The following is a 24,714-nucleotide window of genomic DNA, read 5'->3' on the forward strand; positions in this document are numbered from 1 at the left end:
TTTTAAGTGAAACACTTTCAGCACATCTCTACTGGCTGAAAGCCTTCACTCCTATTTATGGCTACTGTAATTATGGCTAATTACCTTGATTACTGTCTAAAGAACCCCTATACACACACACACACACACACACACACACACACACACACACACACACACACACACACACACACACACACACACACACACACACACACACACACACACACAATTCTTTAGCGGCACATGTTGAAACGCCACTCATCACCAATATATTCCTTTCATCACTTCCCTCCTCCTCTCTTATACCCACATCCTCCTGTTTTTTAATAAAAGCTCAACTCCATTATGTTTTCTGGTGACGCACATAGACCAGAGCATGAAATGACTTCCTCTCTATAATTATCTTGTGGTGAAACCAACAAATATATCGAACATTTGTGACCAATTACTGCATGATGTGCAGCAAGTGAACACGGGTGGAAATTAAAGAGCTTTCAGTTCTGGGTTGGGATATTTGGGTGCAAACTCCATGACATCTTCATGCACCCCCATTTGAATTGCACTTCATGAAGCTACATTTGCACTAGCCCAGGCTGTATGGTAACCTAGAGTTATCGGGTTAAGATGTACATCTCACACTGTTTGACCGGTAATCAAGCAAGACATACAAAGAGAGAAATAATAAAAAAATGTGGGGGGGGGGGTACTGCAGTAACATGTAGTACAGATATAACATTAATGTGAGTGAACATGTCCAGTGATGAGTGGATGAGTGAGTCAGACCAAAGGGTGAGCGTGGGCAAGTGAGATGGACTTGAATAGACTAGTAGTAGACAAAAACACGATTCCTATTTCAGGTGATTATACACTAATTAAAACATTCTTATGAATATTATATTCCATTTCTGCCAGATCTTTAGGGAAGATAAAATAAAGTTTTATTTCTGTGGAAGGGTACAAAATGTGCAAAACAATGTGCATTTCCTTTTTTTTTGTGAAACTGATGTCTTTGTGCGTTGATACAGCTATTGTCGCGAGTGGGGAAGGAAGTCAAAAGTAGATAGCCCCCTCTGCTGCTTAAAAAGATAATTAATTTTTCATTCCACTAAATTGAAACTTCAATATTTCTATTGAGATTTAACTGTCACCATATATCTTTACATTCCTACTATATAATAATAACAATACAGGGAAATAAATTACATTTATTTCAAGAACTGCATGTCAATTAAGAATAAAAAAAATCAGTAACTGCTGTATGGAGTCCTGATTTTAAAAGCACCAAATTGCTGCCTATGTTTACATACTGATTTACCACACTGGAATAAAGACCAATTATTGTTCTTGCTAAATGTATTATCTGAGCATCAGACAATGAGCATTTATAGGTTTGAAAGAAGTATACTGCCTATGTGTGTTTGGCTGCACCTGGAAGTTGTTTAAAGTAGTCTCAGATTGTATTCCCCATATATTTTTACAATCTATCTAGAATTTTGTCATCCTGATTTTCCATATTGTAATTTTGCTATTTTGGTCTAGTCTGTACACAACACATCTTTTACATGTCTGTCCATGCGGGAAGAGAGAGCGATCCCTCCTCTGTTGCTCTTCCTGGGGCTTGTTACTTCTTCCCCTGTGTATGGGTTTATTTTCTTTATCCAAACGTGTCTACAGTAAAAGAGGGTGTCATGGTGTACAGATTGTACACGACATTAGGCTATATAAATAAAACTGACTTGATTTGACTTGTGTTAGGGGCAAGTACAATATATTGTATCAGATGTTATTTTTAACCAACTAAATATTTCTGTTGTCCCTTAATGTAGACTATTTGATTAGACTTTGGCTCAGACACACACACACACATTTATCCCAGAACAAGCACAAGCAGAGCATTTCTATGTATTTTGTAAATGCTCAGGGAAAACACTGCTTTGTGAGATTTAGGGATGGAGCTTGAAAAGTTTCACAACTACACAACAAATTTCAGGGTCAAAAGCTGGTGGCAATTATTCATTTACAAAGGAAAAAGAGTTACAGCACTCAAAAATGCTGAGTCCTATATTGGCATGTACTACTAAAGCCACTAAAAGAAGAGGAGCATGTAGTTTCTGTAAACCACCACAAGTTGTCACTGTGGCCCCACAGAAAAGATCTTCAAACTCCTGAAGTGCAGGGTGTTATATTAGCGGTAAACTGCTGTAGGAAGCCCCTCCAGGCAGATACAAAAACTGAACACACACACACACACACACACACACACACACACACACACACACACACACACACACACACACACACACACATTAAGTATTTGCACCCTCATGCATATTATTTACCCAACATTTCGCTCTCTATGGCATCATTATCTTATTCAATCGCCTTTACTCTCTCTCTCTACATGAACACACACAAATAAGACAACCCATTTGCATTCCATTTTTTCCCTGCATCATTTGGTTAAAATGCCATGAGCAGCAGAGGTGCCAAGAAAATGGCAAAAATTCAGATTCTCAGGGTGATGAATACTGATGATGATGCAAATGGAGGTGGTGAGACGCTTGAGTGTGTGATACAACAGTCAGTAAGCAAAAGGGCACAGTGGGTAGCTGCAGATCATCTGGTCTTGTACTATTTGGTGACCCTTCCAGTCCAGAGTGCATCATTTCAATTTCAATTATGCTCATTATGCTTTGAAAATATCTTTCATACAGAAAATTATTCTTAGAAAAATATTCATTTAAATAGGCTTTTTCAAACTAAAGTTGTATGATTTATTCATAGAGCTCTTCTTCACGTCTTGGTCAACTGAGAACTCCTTTGTTAATTCTTTAAAAATATTATGATAGCTTTGTCTGTGATCTGTGTTTTGGTTCTTAGTAATCACTAGAAAATGAGAGCCATACCGCTGACCTCACTAATATTCAGACTTGTTTTGACAGATGCATTTTTCAATCAAACCAACCAATATATTACACACTGACTATTGTGGTAGGTTAATTGACGTTTAAATGAGTCGCTTAGTTTATAAATACAATCTAATCCCTATCCAGAGTTTTCATGAAATCATCTATAAAAATGGACACACAGTTGCCACTCCACATAACTGTCCGTGGCCGACATCACTCTAAAAAAACCCCTCAGAAATAGGGTTATGCATAAAAATGATGGGCAAGGACAGATCATAGAAAAATGGCTACACAAAGCCACACACCCAGACAAGCACATGGCGCGTGGCGCGCGCGCACACACACACACACACACACACACACACACACACACACACACACACACACACACACACACACACACACACACACACACACACACACACACACACACACACACACACACACACACACACACACACACACACACACACACACACACACACACAGAGCAGAGCAATGAACTTTCTTTTCTTCTCCACAGAACTATTATCCATCAAACTCAATGATTATCACTATGTGATATATATTATGTATTGAGCTCTGTCTGCCTCAAAAAAGAGGTGAGTGACCCACTGCTTCCAGCTTATGTTGGTATGAACTTGACTATTGAGCTCCTTGACCTATTAACTTCATTTTGTTTTCCGCAACAGCAGCACAAATCTAGTTATGGTCTGTTATGGTGAGCTACAGGGCTTTCTCCATGGCCCATTTATACGTTCAAGCATCTAAATTAATAAAGGACAGAATATTCTTGTGCAATTAATAGCACCTTTGTGAATCCTTAAATCATTTAAAATTGTTGTTAATGCTGTCAGAGAGGTGTTGGATATCAGGATTTTATGGATTTAACAAATCAAATTTCCATGCATAAACTGACAGTACAAGGTTATATGATACACTTTTTGTCAAATTGAGCGAATAGTTTTTACATTTGTAGTGCTGTAGCACTGGGGTAACACTTTGCTACTCCATATGGTCAAATGAGGTTGACAAAATACTAGAAAAGAAAATTCAATATAACAAAGTATAGCTACAAATGTACCACAGAACTGAGTTGCGACACAAACAACTAATCTCACAAGCAAACATTTTAAGTAAGGTTTATTTATTGCAGAGGTGTTGCATTGTGCAGCACTACATCATACAGGTGTATTTCACACATTTATTCAGGGTTCATTATACCAGTCATAAAAATCTGCAAAGCCTAAAACAAAATCATAATCCATTCTTTATGTGCCAAATGCTGAGACTCATCTACACTACTCTCTCTTCTAGAGATGATTATTGCGGTTATCTGCCCTTATAAAAATCACAGTCTTGGTGAAATGCAGCTTGTTCAAAATGCTGAAACAAGATATGTAACCAAGAGCAGAATGTCACACATAAACAACACTACAGCCGCCTCCTTCAGCAAGACCTCGCTGAATATTTCATGTAATAGCTTGTCACCACTTGTTACCCTATACATGTCATCGAAGGTTTCACAATTGCAAGATATACACTCTTGTCAGTTCCAGTTAAACAAAAAGCAACAAGCAGCCACTTTCCCCTCTGGTACAATTTCAGAATCTATCAGAGACGGTAACCTTGTCATTTATTTAGAAAATCAGCATTTAAACCTACCTGTTTTCATGTAGGCCACTGAAATAACTCTACCGCTTTATGCATTCATTTACATATGTGGTAACATGTATTTGTTGTTAATAATGGCTTTTATTTATCACTATTAGTTAAAACTTGCAATTTGTTCTATTTATTTATAGCCACCTATCTATAAAGTACGGCCACTGTTGTCATGTTGTTGTTTGTTAAGGCCTTTGATGACTGCTTTGCAAAATCAGTACAAAACACACATATACACTATATCATTAGATATATTTAAATATCAAATTGTGTTGAACTGAACTGCATTATATTTAGAGTTTCTAATGTTTTGCCAAACCCATTTACAAACATGAAATGGGAAGAATATTAACAATATAATGCAGTCCAGTGCAACACCACCACTAACTATGACCTCAATAATGACGACTGTGGCTCAGGAGGTAGATAGAGTCATCCACTGTCCTTCCTCTGCATGTTGGAGTGTCTTTGGCCAAATGCTGTGCCATCGCCAGTATGTGAGTGTGTGTAACTAGTATTAGCACCTTGTATGTGTGCGAATGGGTGAATGTGACATGTAGTAGACATGTGCTTTGAGTGATTGGAAGAATAGAAAGGCACTATATGATTTATTGAATTAGCAATCTCTGACAAATTTAACAGTATGATCTTCATAAATGTAGAATTTGTGGATTGAGTGCATTAAATTACAATGCATTGTAGGTGTCCCATAAGTGGCCGGATGTGTGTATGTCCAGCCACTTTTGAAGACTACTTATTCGCTCCCTAAAGGCCATAGGAAATACCTAACCCTGAGCCTTATTCCTAAACTCGCCTTGTGTGTGGTAGATGCAGCTGAAATGGAACCAAAATGGGGACATTATTGTTGAATAAATACAAATAGGTTGGTGTACTCTTTACTGTCTGAACTACAGAAATATACACACACACACACACACACACACACACACACACACACACACACACACACACACACACACACACACACACACACACACACACACACACACACACGTACATTACAGAACAGACTGTTCTATTCTAAGAAAATTGCTTGTATTTCTATGACAACCCCATCAATTGAAATATAAAAGAACAGAAAGAAGACAACAATTTCAGAATTTCAGACTTATTATCGCACATAGATCTATAAATGCCGACCATTGTGCGAACAGTTTCCACAGTATAAAACATGTGGATGCATGTGAGTGAATGTGGGTGTGTGAATCTCACCTGATGTGGCACTAGGCCCAAAGAGGTGGGAGGTTCATTCATTCTGTCGTCGCTGCTGCTGGCCACTGCATAGCCTCTGGAGATGGAGAAAATGATATACTTGACACTGTTTGACACACCCATTTGCCTTTTTGTACATAAATATAACCACAACTTTGGCAAGATTTTCCTGCTATGCAAACACTTTAAAACATGTAGTCTCTGTAAACTGTAATCTCCTTAAACATCCCACAATATTACACATTTTATGTCAGGTATAAGCCTGACTAAACAACATATAGCATTCATGCTTATTCATTTTATTATACACAGTAGTAGCAAATCTACATTAGATATGAAAATGTAATGTCACAGAACTGTTCATTTGGTAGCCTATATTGAGGACTAGGAGGTTTCATTTGCTTGAACATCAAAAAAGTGAGATTTCTCTGAGAGCTCCTGCTTACCAGTAAATCTAGGCAGGTTTTAAAGATTTGACTCTGTGCCGATAACAATAACGAAAACATCAAGTCTCACACTGAGCGCAGGGTGGTTCTGCAAAGTAAGAAATGTCTGTCAAACTGCTGTAAGATTAATTCTAAAGTGACAATTTTCTAAAGCACATGGTTATTCGTATGAAGGCTGGTGTAAGGGCCTTAAGAGGGATAAGGAAATGGAGCGATGGAGGTTATAAATAAAGGAATAAATACAGCTATGAAAGGAAAAGCAAGGACACAGAGGGCAGATTCAAAAGAGGAAGATCTTGTGGTAAAGGAAGGAGTTACACAACCATAGAGGTAAAGAGAGTATATGAAAACTCTTCTTCTTTTCTTTGCTTTCTAAGCTTTTTATCCAGGATAGGCAGGCCAGCTCTGTTACGGCTTATAACATCTCAGAAACACACAGAGAAAATGGCTGTCTTATCAGGCCCAGCAAGCAGCCACTTTAGTATAAGACTTGCACCAAAACCAGCACACACAATTACATCTCCACAAAGAATGGCATGAAAACATCCCCATCAGCATTTGAAAAAAACGGAAAAAACAACAACACACTTTTAAGAACCGAAAATATGGAGCTAGTGCAGATTGCCAAGTGAACTTGAGAGCTGACTGAATCACAGTGTTGGAAGCTTTTGAAGCGTAAAAGTGAAAGACGGATTATAAATTGCAACAAAGCTTCAACAGTGAACACAAGTTTTTGGGCTCAAGTAAATTCGAGAAGCTGTGCTACAGCCAAATTAAGGATACTACCTGCATCATCAGCTGCAATGCTGCTCCATCAAAAAGCAAAAGTAAGCGAGTAAAGCTTTCTGAAAGTTTAGGAGCCACAACCTCACAGATTTGATCTTAAAGTGCGGGAAAACTTTTGTGACCTTCATCAATATTTGCATACTTCTTGTTATGTAAGATTAAAATGTAAGCGTGCCCTTGACCACAGGTAAGCCAGTACGCACAAAAGCCAACTGGCATTTTGTGCAGTGAAATATTAATAAGGATAATGAAAAAGCAATTTACTTTATTTAAACACAGAAGAAAACATTATAATTGATAAAGTAGGCTTACTGCTATCAATTTCCTGGTTACTGTGTATGGTGTACCCTATTGTCATGTGCTGCCCAAAGCTCTCCAGTTAAAACCACAGTACATTCAGTTTCCATATGCTCAGCAGACCCAGGTAAATCGACGTATCGAGGCACCATCTCCAAATCCATTCCCCTTCCTTAACTGAAAACAATTCCATTCAATCACATCTTGAATGCAGTGGCCCGCTGCCCAGGGGGGAGCACACTACCTGGCTGCACCTGACTGCACACCTGACAGAGAAACCTCTCCAATGATGGCTCCAATGCACTCATCCATGTCTGCTGAAATGTCTCATTCCCTTTCCCTTTTCTTTCTTTTTTTTTTGGTCTGAATTTAACATTACCTGTCAAATGTCAGTGGCTTGTTGGTTTGCACATAGCACTTAAGTCTGCTGCCCTTAAATGGATTTACTGGGGGCTTTCCATATGCTAATTTCATATTGCCACACACACCCATCCAATTTGAGATCAAACACAATTCAACATACAGTGGGTAAGAACAGACTTGGCTGTCATCGCACGTTTCATGAATCCCACGTAGGATTTTCTTATTTTCCTCTTATTGCTTTGTGCACAAACAAATATAAAAGAAAAATAAGAAAACCTTCATGCATGAGGCCCAATCTCCTTTAGTAGCAGCATAAAGCTGTGAGGACTTTATGGTGATCGTGGTGATACTGGTGATCACGGCTGCGCACTAAGGTAGATGAGTGTCTGACTCCCAACCCAACAAAATCCTGACAAAATCCTGCTCATATACTTCATGAGAGAGGTGCGTAGGAGTGGAATAAGTAGATCAAAATTTGCAAAACTAAACTCCAGCACACTGTCCAACTTGCAATATAACATGTATTTGCGACATTTTGGTACTAGACCTTCATCAGGCAAAATCATTGCAATATTATATCGCAACTTCTGACTTCCAACCAGAAAAGTGTTTTCAAGCATCAAAGGTAAACTCAAGTGGCTATCAGGGAGCATCCATGAGGACAGGTCAGAGGTAAAGTATCTACTGCTGTCAATCATAGAATCAGGGCAAGAAAATAAATGATCAGTACTGTTTTCATGTTTTCCCAGTAACATAGAACTGAATATGTGCATTGTGTGTACAATTTTAAATGTAACATTTTTTTTTAAATTAAGCAAAAATAAACTTTACTTTAGATCTTTTAAAAGCATTTGAGCTATTGCACATAAGACATAATTTTTTTATTCGTTTTTGAATAAAAGCAAGCACATATAGTACTTACTACAGCTCAAGATACCGTATTATGAATGTATGACCAGACCAGTACTACTATTATTGTTACTACTACTACTACTACTACTACTACTACCACTACTACTACGATTCCTAATAATTAGACTACATAACTTTTTGTGTTCACGTACCCTTCACTGTGCTGCAGAATGGATACCATCATCTCAACAGCAAGGGCTCCAGCAATCATGGCCAGGCCTGGTCTGCTGACTGTACACTGCTGATCCAGAGTGCGATCCCTGGTAGACTGTTTATGACAAATAACAAAAACAACAACATTAACATATAGTAAACAACTGGCAATAAAAGAACAGCAATGCAATCTGCGGTCAGTCAGGCTGTTAAACCTGGGTTTCTTCTGAAGTACGGAGAGACGAGGAGATTAAAACGTTAGGGCTATTATGTTAACACTAATAAAGAAGGCAGGATATCTTCTAACAGGTTAAGTTGATAATGTAAGTGACTAAGGATGTGTGAGCTAGCTGAATGTCTTGATTGTAGACTGTTGGCTGCACAATGGCTAGTATCGGAGTCATTTTAGTTAAGTAGCCTGGACCATTGATGTAAGTACCAAATTTCATGGCACTTAATCAAATAGTTAGGGAATTACACTCAAAATAAATAACTGGATCAACAAACCAAAAGTTGGAAATATGTGCCACACCAAGAGAAGAGTGGCTAAAAACAAGTGTAAGCAAAACAAACAAAGAAAACCTTGTACAAAAAGTATGCCAAGGCTTACTTTCACATTCTCAGCATGTTTCATTTTCTTCTAACCACTGAGCAATGACACTGTAGTGACAGACGATATGTGTTTGACAATCTGTTGTATCATGTTGCTTTAACCCACAGAAAACAACACAAAAGCCACTTGTATGCTTGTTACATTATTTACTTTCTGTTCATTCAGCAAACACAATTCAATATCTAACATTTAGAATATAGTGAGAGTAGGCTGTGTTTCTAATTCAAATGGTAATATTACACAATCTGTGACCGCGGGCAATAGCCATATGGCATTTATAGAGCAAGAGCTGAAAGGCACAGTTTCCAACAATTGACTGTGGCCTTCAATAGCTGATGAATTGCTTACATAAATTACTCCTATCAAAAGGTCATGAAAAAGACCAAAAGGAGAAAAGGTACAAAGAAATGGGCACAGGCAGAATGTGGGTGGCGAGAAAAATGTGATTCTCACAAGTGGAAAGATGTGTGAGGCATCTCCTGATTAAACAAAGGATTTTAAAATGATACAATCTTTGCAGCATATGACAATGCTCAAAAGGGAAATAGCAACTTTATTCTGAGAAAATGTAAAAATAAATCAGAGAAACTGTGACAATTAAACCAGCAGGGGCATATTATCACGGCAACATTAGCAATCAATTTTAGTTGTGTTTCTCTGCAGCTTCCAAATGTAAGTCCAATATTCACTCTCCTTTAAGCTCTGTTTTGATCTCCACCATCACCTGAAGAAAATATCTAGGTGTTTAGCTTCTAAATGCTCCACTATGTTCATCAGCTAATCACAGACTGTGTCTGTAAACCATTTGGGGCTGGACAGGTGGTGTATAATGGGATAATCATTTCATGAAAACAGTTGCCTGCTGTGACTGCAAACAAGGCTACTGAGAAAGATGTTTGCAAGCCAAAAACTCAAAACATGAGTTAATGAGTTGTGTGTATCAAGCTTGTTATCTCTGTGTGTTTTCCTCACATCTCCTGGTGCCACAACATCATTGCAGAAGTAGCAGCCCAGCTTGTGCCCTGGGATGTTGGAGAACAGAGAGGATCCTGGGACAGAGGGTGCAGAGCCAGCTGGTGTAGAAGACGAAGAGGAAGCAGAAGAACAGGAAGGGGAAGAGTCTGCCCCTGCAGAAGCACTCTGACTGACGGGGGGTTTCTTCAGGCCATGCCGCATCACAACAAATGTGTCAAAGCCTAGAGCGGCATTCACCACAAGCTGGAAAGTGAAAGACAACAATTATGGTAAATCATGGAAATAAAAAGGCACAGAAAATTACAACCAAATCAAATGCACTAAATGGCTTACACAAGCAATGTGTTGAATTATTTCAAAAAGCAATGACATAAAAATGGTCTCTTTAATGTGTTGAAAGCATCTAGACCTTCAGAGAAGCAATGGAAATAATTGGTGAAGCCAATTTGCAGTGAAGTCTGAAAAAGCCTCACAGCACAATTAACTAAAAATGATCTCTCAGCTGAGCAGGCCATGAAGAAAATCTAAAACACAGCTGCTAACATAGCAATATAGGAGTTGTATCAGGGATACCACTGGAGGCCTTCAATTATGTAACGTTGCCTGGCAACAAATAGAATTCCAACTGGTTAACAGAAAATTTGACAGAAATAGAAAATGTTACAAATTTAAATTTCCTGCAAGAGAAATCAAACAGGTTCCAATTGTTCAATTTAAGTTTGAAGTAAGTAAAATAAGAACAAAGTCATAAATGTCTCCTGCCATAGTGCCACACTGGGACTCTCAATCCACTTGATCCAGAGAACAAATGGATCTATAAAGGCTTGAAAGTCTTGATTCCTTTGCATTGGTGCCACCATAAAAATCCTTTCAACAATGTACAATAAAACATGTTCTTTTTGTATATATTTGTGACTATAACATTAGAGACCATATTATGTTTAAACTAGCCTTGGTCATATGGAATGCTATAAGACCAAAACATACACTTATTTGTGGGGTTAAATCATGTCAAATCTTGAACTGATGTGTTACAGTATATTGTCTCTTTTTCAACAATATATAGTTGCATCAACTGGTTTATTTTTTACCACTTGGATTCAAAAGAACTACTTAAAAAGAGTACAAACAAAGCACTAAGGAGGCTAAAAAGCTCCACATATGTGTAGTCATTTCATTCATTGTTTACACAGAAAATATAAGTGCAGCTTTCTTAATTACCGCTACATCTCTGACCCCAACCCTGCTGGTCAGTAACAGTGTGGCGGCTCTGTTCATTGTACATACTGTACTGTTCCTTCCTACCTTCCTCTTGCTTGCAGCTATCACTGTAGGCAGCCAGCGGCTCTCCCTCGTATCCATTAGTAAGAAGACCACATCGTGTTTTGAAATGAGCTTCTCCAGTTGCTCAACATCCCTTTGTGCCTGGGAAAGAGTGGCCTGAGAGAAATTAACTGGGTGCCCAGGCATGGGGATGCTCATATTGTAACCCTCAGCATTCTGCAAGAGGAGACAGGGACAAAGAGAAAGGGGAAAGAAAGAGGCACTGCTGATAAATGGAGCCCATATATACAATAACAAGTCTGTTTCATATTCAATTTTCTTCTATATGGACAATTATGTTTTATTGGTTTTATTTTATGGTTTTAATTTTAAAATATCTAACATGAAGTCCTTTATACGCACACATAATAAAAATGAAGTTTCAACTTAACTAAAGGACTTCAAATGAATACTGTTATTGCACATCCGAATTGTAAAGTCAAGCCCTCAAGTAAAATACTTCAAACAGTATATAAGGTGCAATGAAATGTGTTACTACATAGAGTTCTCGAAATGCTATTGCACACCCGTACACATACACAGAGTGTATATGCAGAGATCCAGCACAACTGAGCAGCCAGCACTGCACCTGCTTCAAGTACTGCATTATGTGAGGCATGTTTTAAAAAAAGGTTATGCTTTAATGGCAATCATTCAGGTAAAACAATATGACGGCTATTCATATTGTTTAAGCTCCAGTTAAACATAGACCCTATCATAACTTACCCCGCCCACAATAATTCATGTTTTGGTTGTGGGTTGTTATGTGGGATTGCGATAGGGATTGCAATTTAAATGGTACAGTAAATGTTGGTAAATGGTGAATGAACATACTTTAAAATCACAGACTAATTATTAGATTCAATCATGTTGTGTGCATACATAATTTTACAAACTGATGGTAATGAGCTTCACCAAAATGAACCTATATTAAACACACAGGCTGTCAACACACAGTCCGCCCACAATGTGCAACAAGGCAAACACAGCACATTGTGGAAAAATCTCAGCTTGTTGTTCTCAACCTTCTGCCCTGCAGGCATATTAGGATTAGTCAAAAACAAGTAAAGGTCCAAGGTCAATGCATGATTAACGTATGCATTCAGCCTAGACTATATTATAGTGAAGTCATGTTGTGTCGTCTATGGGCTATACACTTATCTCGTGTGGACAAATGAATCATACCGTGGGAACGAACTGTATCTCATACACACGCAATGTACTAAAACATTGCCTGAATATTTTTTTTCTGTCTATGGCCACTTCAGGGCTTAATATAACATACTTCCACACTTTACGTCTCATAGGGTCTTTTTGACTGTGTGAGACTCCAGAAGCTAAAAACCTAACAAAACTTGGGCCAAATATGTCATTTTGTCATGCTTCCTGCTGAGAGATTAGTATAGACAACTAGGTAAGGGCACAGCAGATGCAGTCAACAAACAGTCCTTTAAACAGTGGAATGTGTAATCACATTGACATAGCTGACCTGAGACCAGCGTGGGTTTGGCTTTCTTGTAAAAGTCAATAGCGGAGTATGAAAAATAAACCTTGAATTGGCACTTCCAATTCCACAAAAAATCTTCAGTGACTTTTATTGTCCCTTGCCAAACCTGTATTATTGCGACTATCTCCAGGGATTGCAGACATGACAGTGAGGCAAATTGAAATGTCAAGAGTAATTTCATAGTCAAGAGAAGGATCGAAAAGGGCAAAGACGAGGTGTGAGATCTTAACAAGAAGAAATGCCACAGAATCAGTGGATCTACTTCCTCGCTCTCCACATTTCAAGAGTGGGAGCTGTTAACCAATCTTGAATTTACATTTCACTTTGACGTAAGTGTTGCTAAGCATTCAGAGTGTGATCAGAGATGATAATCATATTCCATTTTCCAGTGTAAACAAACTCAACTTGAAGGCAGGAAAGACAAAATTCTGATTGTGGAAAAATCCTTTCCTGAAAAGATAAACAGCATTTCATGACAATCCAACAATGCCACTGTTGATATCTTCAACCAGCTCTGACCTGACTGTTGACAAAATTTAAAGAGAAAAAAAGAGAAACTGTAAATGTCAGGCGACAGTATTTGTCCACAGACAAAAAATGAAATCTGCTCATGACCTTTTCAAAATTGTGACCTCGTGTGAACCGGCTCCTCTCGGTTCAGTTGATGCATTTCTGTACTCTTTGCTCACTGTGTTCACATTTCTTTCTAGCTTTCACACTGGCACCTGATGCCCCTGTGTTTGTTGGAAAACAAGCAGAGAGAGGGAAGAGAGAGAAGCAGGCACACACCCACACTGATAAAAATAGGAGTGCAGGCATGGATGCAGCTAGTATAGAGGGTAGACACATAAAGGGTCTAGACAGATACCTCAAATCATGACAGCAAAGAGCCATCAATCAAGTGTTAAGCCCTTAGTTCTTTACTTTCTATTTTATTCCCAGAAGAGACAGAAAATGAGAGGGGGTAGAAAGAGAGGCTCAGATATCAAGTTGATGACATGGTGACATGAGAATTGATTGTGTGGGTGTGTGTGTTTGTGTGTATCACGGGTCCCCTTGTCTCTGACACTATAATTCCAGCCCATTGTATCTCGTTTCAGGAACAACCTATTACCGAGCTGTGATTGCAAGCTTTGCAGGGTCAATAACTTTAAAAGACGGACAGACAGTGCGTGAATCTGTTGCCTTAAAGCCCGAAGAGGACAAAAGAAATGTCATTACACAGACTGTGCTCTCTTATTCTGATACCATATGCATTTAAAAATGAATGTCTGAAATCTGAAAAAAAAAATCATAGGTTGACAGGACTTCAACATGACTGCAATTAGCAGCGTTAAGCCTCTATAACTCCTGGTATCACAAAAGCAGAGGGGGAAGAAGTCCTAGGATAATTTACTTGAGTAAATGTAGCAATATCCCACATTAAAAAATGTAAATTCAAAGTATTATAAAAAATATATTATTGGATAGTTCATTGATCGTTGCATTTACATGCAAGCAGCACTTTAATGTTGCCGTTGGCAAATGAGGAGCCTATTTTAACTGCTTTATTTTGGTAGTTACTCTATAACAATGCATCATGTGTTGCATTGTAAAATCTTGATTTTAAAAGTAACTAAAACTGTCAGTGTAAATACAGTGGAGTAGAAGTGTAAAGTAGCAGAAAATTGAAGGGAAGGGTAACTACCTCAAAATTGTAATTGAGTACATGTACTTAGTTCTTTTTACCACTTCGCAACAGACCCACAACCTAAAATCCTAAGATTAATTGGAGTGGTTGCCAGATGATTAAAAGGGATGAGAAAGAATTGGTTTCCTGTTTGTTTTTTTCTTCTTCTTCTGTTGGTCTTGTTTCTGTGTTATTCTGGGTGTGTAGTTATATATCTCTTTGAACTTGTGTAATAAAGAAAATGTATTACTTCCCTCAATTTTTGTTTTTCTTATTTTCTTGTGAAATAATGTATTTTCTCACATTTTCAGGCCCTTAAAAATCCTTCAAATACAAAATTTAAGGGGTTACATCAAGGTTGGGAACCACTGAGCTAGCAGATATAATAACTGCTAACCACATACAAAAGGCAGTAACAAAGCACGAAAGTACAAATGGGTAAGAACATTGTTATTTTTTTACTTTTGTTATCTCCTTCATCCCAGCATTACATAACATGGAAGTGAATCATCCCATTGTGAATCCTTACACGTTCCTGCACCTAAACAGGCATGCATCCATATACGTAATTCACATCATAAATATGCATTCAGGCCACGTGTTTCCAAGTGGCTTAATAAGACAACGGTGTGCTTTTCACACCAAAACAGAGTCCTGCTGTGAGTGTTTGGCTGATTTTTCATTTAGTAATATAGTCAAATATCTCCCCCAGAGAACGCACTCATTAATTAACAAAGTAATGAATCCACCCATATTAATATGCAAGTTACAAGATCCTTCGTTTTCTGCCTGGTTTGGCCATCACATCTCAGACATGATGAAACAAACAGTAATACGATTATACACCTAGCATAAACAAGGGTAAAAAAAAAAAAAAAAAAAGAAATCAACAAAAGCATAATTCTCATCAAATAAAAACTAAGGACAGATTCCAAGATGATACAATCTTATATTTTCCTGAGAATGATTTGATCCTCATGTAGAAAGAGAGATAAACATTCCACACCTGAGCATTATTATTTGACTTCAAGTACTCACCACACCAGGAAAGATTTTGGTGAGTCGGTCAACAGCTGCCATGGCTTTGGCCTTCCCTCCACCAAGACAGTCCTCAAACTCATAGAGCGGTTGCCGAACTGGGTTGGAGTATGAGATCTTTGCATTGTCTACAAATGTGATGTGTCTCACTCCCCATCCCTGGAGAACAAAGGAGAAACATGATTCATAATTTCAAATGACTTTATTTTGAAATACTTAACCACTGTTTATTGAGATGAATATTGTCATAAGCAGCAGTAGATGGTGGCAACAGTAGCAATGAGTGGGAGGTTGTTTGCCTGGGTGTGTATTTTTTATTTTAAAAGTATTCATTTTGAAATAATGTTGCATCAGTGTGCAGATTGTACAACCTTAAGTTATTCTAGCTGTTTCCAATAATATCACTCTCTGTTCAAACAAAGTCTAGCCAAACTACCAATTACATTACACCAGGGTATTTTTTCTGCCTACGCTGACTGACAGACTGTCTAAAGAGCCTGTGGAACAATAAATGAAAATGAAGCATAGACGTGCATTAAAATGAAAGGTATAACCAGCCAGCAGCAATGAACTGACAGCTCTCCAATGTGGTAATTTAGTTAAAGTTCCTATGTTTCTAACAATCAAACAATTGTATTCTAGGTTATGTGTGTTAATAGACAAATCAACATATTTGTTTACATTTTAAGCCAAATAAATACAAATTTGTCCACATCTAAAGATGTGAATCAGTAAAAGTGATATTTGAACAAACTTGTTAAAAGTGTTAATTAGTTTTTGAAAAAGAAAATAAATAATTAACTTCATAACTAGTAGGTTATATTTGTGATTAACCTAAAAAGGGCACCAGCCTTTTGGATCTGGTCACTGAATAGAGCACATTCATTTGATGCTGGGGGAACAGACGTACAGTAAACACAGAGAATGACAGTAGGTTCTTGCATAAATCAGCATTATGTTATTCCAAGTGTTATTGGATAAACTTCATGTGAAATCTGGGGATAAAATCACGGGACCCTGAATTACGCTGTTATAAAGCTAAACAAATACTCATACCACGGGAAATCACATTTTTTGTCAAGTTAATAATTACAGTTATCAGAACTCACAACCCCTGAGGAGACACATTTTTTTATAGTATCCAGCTAATTTCATCATTAATTTTGTATCTTGTTCAGCCAGTAAAAGTTGGCAGGAAGAGGACAAAATTCTAACAAATCATTTGTAATTTGACTGCAGATTAATTTGTTTGGAGATCATCTCTCCCAAAAAAGTGCTGTTTACATTCTCAGAACAGATAACAGTTTTTCAGAGTCGTGTACAGTGTTGACTCATAAAACTCTGTGGAAAATGTTGATAACTGTGTCAAAATTAAATGAACTGAGCTTGTATTTGCCAAGACGAAGAAGAAGTTATTTTAATCCTGATTAAGCACTTAGTGATTGCTCTCTGTGAATGTCAACTGTACCCATATGTACAATATTATAACTATTTAACAACAATCAGATATCAGTTGAGGTGTTTTTTCTTTAATATCACAGATTGCAGCACTTGGGAAGCAAAATGTTTCAATTGTCTTACCACTTATATGTTTGATGGTAGAGTCAAATTAAGTGACAGGTAGGATGGTTTCCTAAGATGTCTCCTCCAGATGTCCATAGCAAAAGTTGGTTAAACTGTATCTGTAAATCTCTTTTGGGAGTACGGTTTTGAATTTGGTTTTGCATCAAGATTATGATCTCCCATTTAAATAAGACACTTTGCTGTTTCAGTTTTACTGAATGTGGGTGTCGTTCAAAGTTAATCTGTTTAAATCCTGTTGTGTTATGTTGAGCTAGTTCACTGATTGGAGACTTACAGTACGTCAAAGTGAAATGGAGTGTTCAAACATCAATCTTGTGTGACACAAGTGGATTCTGATGGGTCTAAAAGCTTAATGCTGTTAAAGGTACATTGATCTGGGGCTAGTACAGCAAATACTAAAACAAAAACCTGCTAATTAAACATAGCTCCATAGGGCCACTAGTGATCTAAAACTCTACTGGGTACTTTTGAACACTTGACTAATAAGAAAAGATTATAAACAAAGAAAACTAATTACTCATTACACAACCTTTTTGGTCATATATAAAATATTACACTATTTGCTAAGCCATAAAAACACAAAAACAACAAACACAAGACACTGATAGCATGAATTGTGCCACCGCTATCTGCCCCATCTTATGGTTCAATCCATAAAATATACTGCAGTAATGATATTACAGCACAAATAGGCCCATAAAGTTTTGCACCAAGGGGAATTTGCCATTGTTTTGCATTTTTTCAATGTTCATCTCCAATTTTCTATAGCAATGTTATCTGTCTGTGCAATATTTGTTCTTAAGGTAGCATCACATGATATGGTCATGCAACATAGGAGTGAAAACAATGTTAAAAATGCAGTTGGAAGAACAAAACTTGCCATGTAAATCCTAAAATGTTTGATTTTAAAGATAACTTATTTGAATTATCTATTAACTCCCCCTGCTCTTCAATTCATTTCCATCTGCGGGATGTCTCTTGTTTTTCTATGACTCACTCTGTATTGAGTGTTCTGTCATAGTGATTGTTATTTGAGCAGCATTAACTGTGCACTCTCTCTCCTGCCCTCTCGGCACAGGGAGAGCTGTTTTCTCTCCACTCTGCTCTATGTTGGACTGTTACAGTGTGTAACCATCTTCTGTGTTTCTCAACAGTAGCTTTTAAATTCCTGCATGTTGAATATCTGGTATTGTACTGTCTCTGTGCCATCTGTGCTCATATGATGTACAGGATCTGTTATTGCTTCGCCTGGCTACAATCACTGAGCTGCCATAGTCACTGAAAGTCTGGACTTGGCACCCCTTATAAATGCACTTCAGTCACCACCAACTCTCTGAAGACGCAATAAATTTTCCCTCTAACTGCATGTGGCTATAAGTGCTCTTGTTTGTGAATTGGACCTTTTTTTTTACAATGAGGCTCACTTGCATAGAAAGGGGGCAATTTTCAGCCAAATGTATGCATATTACCGAATTTAAATACATGTAAGTGCAAATACCACTGGAGCACCAAGATGCTACTTGCATGGCAGCACAGTTAGGGGTGCATTTCACCCTGTGCAGGTGCTTTGAGAATTACACAATTTCTTATTCGTCTTATTGGTGGTGTTTTAGCAGCCGCAAAAGACGCCAATCAGTGTCAAAGTCTGTCTTTATATCCTTCAACCCTTACCATGAGAGTCCTGGCTACATTGCAGCCCAGAGTCCCAGCTCCCAGTAGAAGACACTTTGTGCTGACCACCTTGTCCAGGTCCAGAGAAGGAACCAGCCTCCATCTCATTAGCTTCAGATTCAGGTCCACTGATGACTCTGCAAGCCTGCAGACGGTCAATGGAAAGAAAAATGTTTTATTTGATTGTCCACAACAACAGATGACACATGCAGGGACTACAGTAACACTAAGAAAACATTTATTTGTCTCTATTGTGGAGGTGTAAACAGACCCAAACCAGTCCTTTAACATAAAGCACCAAAGACATACTTTGCTGTTAAATTATCTGTCAATACATATTATTAAACTAAAATAACTTGTGTACTAATTGCTGAAATGTTCTTTAGGCTATAGGTTTAAAAAGTCCAGATACACCCTTACACCTAATCACATTTGGATTGTGTTACCTTTTAGGGTCCATGCATTCACTGAGGTTGACCATTCTGGGTCCCATTGCCCCCTTAGGGTTCTTCTCCCAGCCAACACTCTTAGGACATGCTGTGAAAAAACACATTAACAGTGTAAAATAAGCAATATGTCTTTTCTGGAACAATGTCCACATTATTCTGCATTATACACAGACCTCACTGTCAACAGTTTTTATTGTGACTACTTTCTCTTAGTCCTTGTGAAAAGTGTTGACAGCATGTAAACAGTAAATGTTTTTATGGTTTTGTGGTTGTGTTTTTTTTTGTGGCACACTACAACTGTAACCCACAGGTTCTCTCTAAAAGTGCAAGGAACATTAACTACAATTTCCACTTTGATTTTTACAACTTCCATAATTTAATAAATATGCCAATCCAGAAAACAATTAATTGAGTGTTATTGGTTTACAACAAGTGTATTTTTCTATTACTTTGATGGAGATCAGACCACATTTTCTGGATGAATTATGCATAAATGTCGGTACTTCCAAAGCTTTAATTTTCTTTTTCTAGGCACTGTAATTATGGAGACTGGTTAATATAATTAATAATAATAATAATGTGTTAATTGGTTCATGTGAATAAGTGATTCCACCCCAACTTCTGAAAAATGTCCTTAAATAACTTAATTCATATAAATTTAGATTAGATTAATTAAGTTAATGTAGCACTATGGTATGTTACAGATTGTCAGGCAGGAGCAGTTAATAAAAGGCTAACAACTTTATTTAGGTGCAGAGTTGCACTCAAGCTATTAAACTTATTTGCTGAAATTAACACCATGAAATTTTCATTTTTCTTCTTTTTCTTGTGATTTTCACTCAACCCGCTCTTTCTCATACAGTTTTAATTCTAGATTTGAACACTTCTTGTTTACCCACTGGTCGGTTTTGGCTGCTAGATGCACAGATGTTGCTGTGTAATGCAGTGCAAAATAAACAGTGAAAGTTACTTGGACATGGACAATTTTAGTGGGTTAAATACAGTTTAACATTCACATATCTTAGTCCATAATCAAAATTAATCAAGAATCATTACGTTTATTTCACCTTGCTGATAAGGAAAACACTGATCCTGGTGTATCTGAAAATTTGAGCTGAAGTAGATGGATTAATCCCTCTCAAAACAATACCAAATTTGTCCATGCAAAACCAAACAGAATACCTGAATCAATTTTTGTTGCATGAATACATCCTTTGTGAGTAAATTAAAACCCAAGATGTGCTGAAGAGGTAGACTGAGGTAAACAAAGGAAACCCATCTGAACTCTACAAAAACCTTCACAGATCACAGAGCTACTCCCTCTCCCACCCTGATATTACCATTTAAATTACTTTCATCCGTTATTCAGCAGATAAAGGAATAATGGGGAAGCTGCTGTGAGATTAGTGTGTCTTGAAAAGGAAGTAGATAGTCTCAGCGGCCAACCAAAAGTTTGACCATATTCCTGACTCATTCGATTTTTTGTAATTATGAATGATTCGATCTTATTTATGTGAGATGTGGAAGAATATCCCACTCGATCACATATATTACTGCAGGAAATTCCATGACATCATATTTTACTTTTAAAAAAATATTTGGGACTTCTGGATAATAGGTCAATGAAAAAAAATACAAAAGCATCCTGGGACATTTTAAACTGTAAAATTACAGTGTGAGTCTAAGCCATAGCTTACATTTTAAATCATATGACACAGGCCTGTCACATTGCCTGTTTTAGTGTGCATTTGCAATGCATTTTGGAGATCACTCTGCTGTACAAACCGCAAGATATAAAGATAAGATAATAAGATAAGCCTATAAACGTGTGTGTGGTGTATATGGAATATTCAGTGATTTCATTGGACTTTATTGCTCACTGCGCAAAAGTCAAGTTGCTGCCACCAGTGTTTTCTGAAGTAGCACGTCCAATGAGGATGTCTACCGTCATTTCTTTTTGTCATTAATTATTTTGCAAACATCTGTCAAACACTGAAGACGACTTGTCACTCTCTAATCATCAGGACACCACCTCGCAATCATCTCGCACGCATTCATATAGAATATGTGGAGGCGGGATTGATACAGACAAACAGATTCTCTATCATCATGCTCGCACTGAAGCGGAGGCTAGTTGTTGTACAATGTACATGCATAGCACATTACAACTTGTTAATTAAAACTGTTTTATTAAAATCAAAAATTATTATAAAAATGCAGCCAGTCTGCATGTAGAGATAAATACATCCGACATACCAACATACGTACATGTAATGTATAATTGTGTGTGCACACACACACACACACACACACACACACACACACACACACACACACACACACACACACACACACACACACACACACACACACACACACACACACACACACACACACACACACACACACACACGCAAACACATAAATGGAATTTACCTGAGTTGTGGGGAAGCTCAGGTAGTTTGATCTGGAAGATTAGACTGTGCTGAATGGTTCGGCTTCCCTGCAGAGTTCTGTCCCTGAAACACAGCACCTCCACTGTATCCAGCTTAGAGCCCCTGACACACACACACACACACACACACACACACACACACACACACACACACACACACACACACACACACACACACACACACACACACACACACACACACACACACACACACACACACACACACACACACACACACACACACACACACACGGAGGAGATGCAAAAGTCAGACATTGAAAATGACATACACACCATGCATAGATTACAGATTAGAAGCTATAAAGTGTGGAAAAGACACTCTCTTGTACAAGAAACAACACAGATGAATGAGAACTCACAACACGGTGCTCAACACATATCCATATACCAACACATCTCCCCATATATGGTACTAAATAACCACAGCCAGATTACACAATCAAACTCCAGTGAAACAACTGAATAAGCGAGACATCGCGGCTACGTTGCAATTCTATCTCCACCTATCTAAGCCAGTATCAACAGTTTATGTTTAACACTGAGAGAAAGTGTGGTCAAGCACAAGACTGATGAGGTTTGTATTGGATAAAAACTGCCTCTGATACAGAGCATTAGGGCTAAACTCTCTAAAGGTATTTGCTGCTGATAAGCCACTGGTATCGCTGGATGCTATTGCTAAACTGGCCTCGATGTGAGTGCCATGTTTAAATGAAAAATAATTACGCAATAAAAATGCAATGCCAGGAAAAACTAAGCTCTCTGGGGAAAAGTGTGATCAAAAATGACCGATTATAACCTGGACTGAGAGGTCCTATGTGCACTTTCAGACTGACTGAACAGTAATTGCAGCAGTGAAACAAGCAGCACCAAATGCAGTGCCAATTTCAATTTCAACATTCTTAGACGATGATGCAATATGATGTAACAATATTTCTTTGTCCTTGGTGTGTGTATTTATGCGTGTTGTCTGTGTATGTTTTGAACTTTTTAATAGTTTCATCACTCTGTAACACACATTAAACCACTTCTGTATGAGGCTGCAGTCTAATGAACTTGATATTAAAAAAAAGTCTACCTGGGAATGTAATACACACACTAATGTAAAGTCATGTGTCGTGAATTACAAAAAACATGCAAAAACACAGTAGCTAAAATAAAGAATTTTTGGTTGTGTATTCCAGGGAAACATCCCCTAATATGGTTTGCAACGAGACAAGAAACTAGCTAAGACAATAACAGAAAAAACTATAACTAGCTAAGACCTGAATGTCCTTCCACTAAGTAATAAAGTATTATGTTAATATGGGATGTGGAAGGCAATAAACTCTTAAAGCACAGCCATAAATTATATCTGTCAATAGGAGGCCTGCTAAATTTGTCAGAAAACAAACTGACATGGGATTAAAATGTCAGTTGTTTTTACTCTTTGGGTAAATATCTGAATATGCTTATAATATGCCTTGATTCTTGGATTAAATGTTGAGTAATAAATCTAACAACTTGCTCCCAATCAACTCCCCACTGGGGTGGTGAAACATTTCCTATGTAAATATTTCTGTAAACACATACAAGCTTCCACATACCACCATCCTTTCTGCAACTTGAGTCAGTAAACTCTTAAACAATATTAAAATATTCTGTGAAATCTGTTCTTATTAAAAAAAAAAAAAACTTACTTCAGGCTTTGATGTCAAAACAGATTAGAACACAGCCTGTTCCTGCTTTTCAAACCACAAAACCACGGCTCACACACACAACTTTTTATATCAACGAACGCCTAAAGTATTATAAAATATTATTATTGGCAATATACAGTAGGTGAGAAAAAGAGCACTCAGTGGCTAAAAACTTGGCTAATGAGGTTCCGCACGTTCAAGATGCCGCAAATACATTGCATGCCATGGGTGTGTTTACATAAGATAGCCTATGGTGTCCACAGACAGCAGCTGCCCTGTGCTGTGTGTGTCATAAATGGATCTGGCATGTGGGTAACAAACCAGCCATTGTAGTTCACCCATACCGAGCAACAGGAGCACAGTGCCCTGATAACTCACATACATCTACAAATGTATGTGCTGTAATTTTCAGGGAAAACTTCCCCTTTTGAGGAATTTGGGGATATATTAGGAATAAAATTGTCTTGGCAGCTAGCAATAAAGTCCACACACTGAAATGTCAACAGACAAGGGTGACTAAATCACAAAATAAATTGTATGGAAAGTCTGACTTTTGTTTTGAGACTGTGACGTAAACAACATGTTGGACGAAATGGACCTTGTTTATCGGAAACATTTACAGCTTTGTGGACAAGTAGCGCAATCTTAACAGCAGCAGTCATGTTCTGCAAGGCAGTTCTGCCATCTAGGAACACGTGCAATTCATCATGATCTTACGACACTGCTGTGAGGAAACAGCAAAACAGTTTCAGTCTGAGCGGGACAGAGAACCTATAATTTTATACTTTTTTGTGGTGATACAAAGCTATTCAAGCAATCCCATTTACTTTGTTCATATCAGCATCTTTAATTACAGCAGTGGTATGGACCTGCTCCCTATGCTTCAGAGTCAGGAAATTAGTTAAGCAGAGATTTCCTGTTTTTTTACTTTGTGGCTTTATGCCTAAATAAAGTAGTCGTGGTCATAGTGAAATTGAGAAGCACAAC

The 24,714-nt window shown here is 37.8% G+C and overlaps 1 protein-coding gene across 2 annotated transcripts in view; it reads right to left on the reverse strand.

The window, feature by feature from the left end:
- The window catches only part of atg7 (ATG7 autophagy related 7 homolog (S. cerevisiae)), a 66,818-nt gene that overhangs the window by 36,104 nt on the left and 6,000 nt on the right, over positions 1-24,714 (reverse strand). For both annotated transcript variants that reach the window (XM_051416339.1, XM_051416338.1), the window contains exons 9-16: positions 22,012-22,133; positions 19,573-19,663; positions 19,127-19,271; positions 15,872-16,030; positions 11,640-11,834; positions 10,332-10,577; positions 8,746-8,861; positions 5,790-5,865 (exon numbers count right to left, since the gene is read on the reverse strand). In XM_051416339.1, coding sequence (XP_051272299.1) covers positions 5,790-5,865; positions 8,746-8,861; positions 10,332-10,577; positions 11,640-11,834; positions 15,872-16,030; positions 19,127-19,271; positions 19,573-19,663; positions 22,012-22,133 — 1,150 coding nt within the window. The remainder of the gene's footprint in view (positions 1-5,789; positions 5,866-8,745; positions 8,862-10,331; positions 10,578-11,639; positions 11,835-15,871; positions 16,031-19,126; positions 19,272-19,572; positions 19,664-22,011; positions 22,134-24,714) is intronic.

Source organism: Dicentrarchus labrax, unplaced genomic scaffold (genome assembly GCF_905237075.1).
Source record: "Dicentrarchus labrax unplaced genomic scaffold, dlabrax2021, whole genome shotgun sequence".
In the NCBI taxonomy this organism is placed as follows: domain Eukaryota; kingdom Metazoa; phylum Chordata; class Actinopteri; family Moronidae; genus Dicentrarchus; species Dicentrarchus labrax.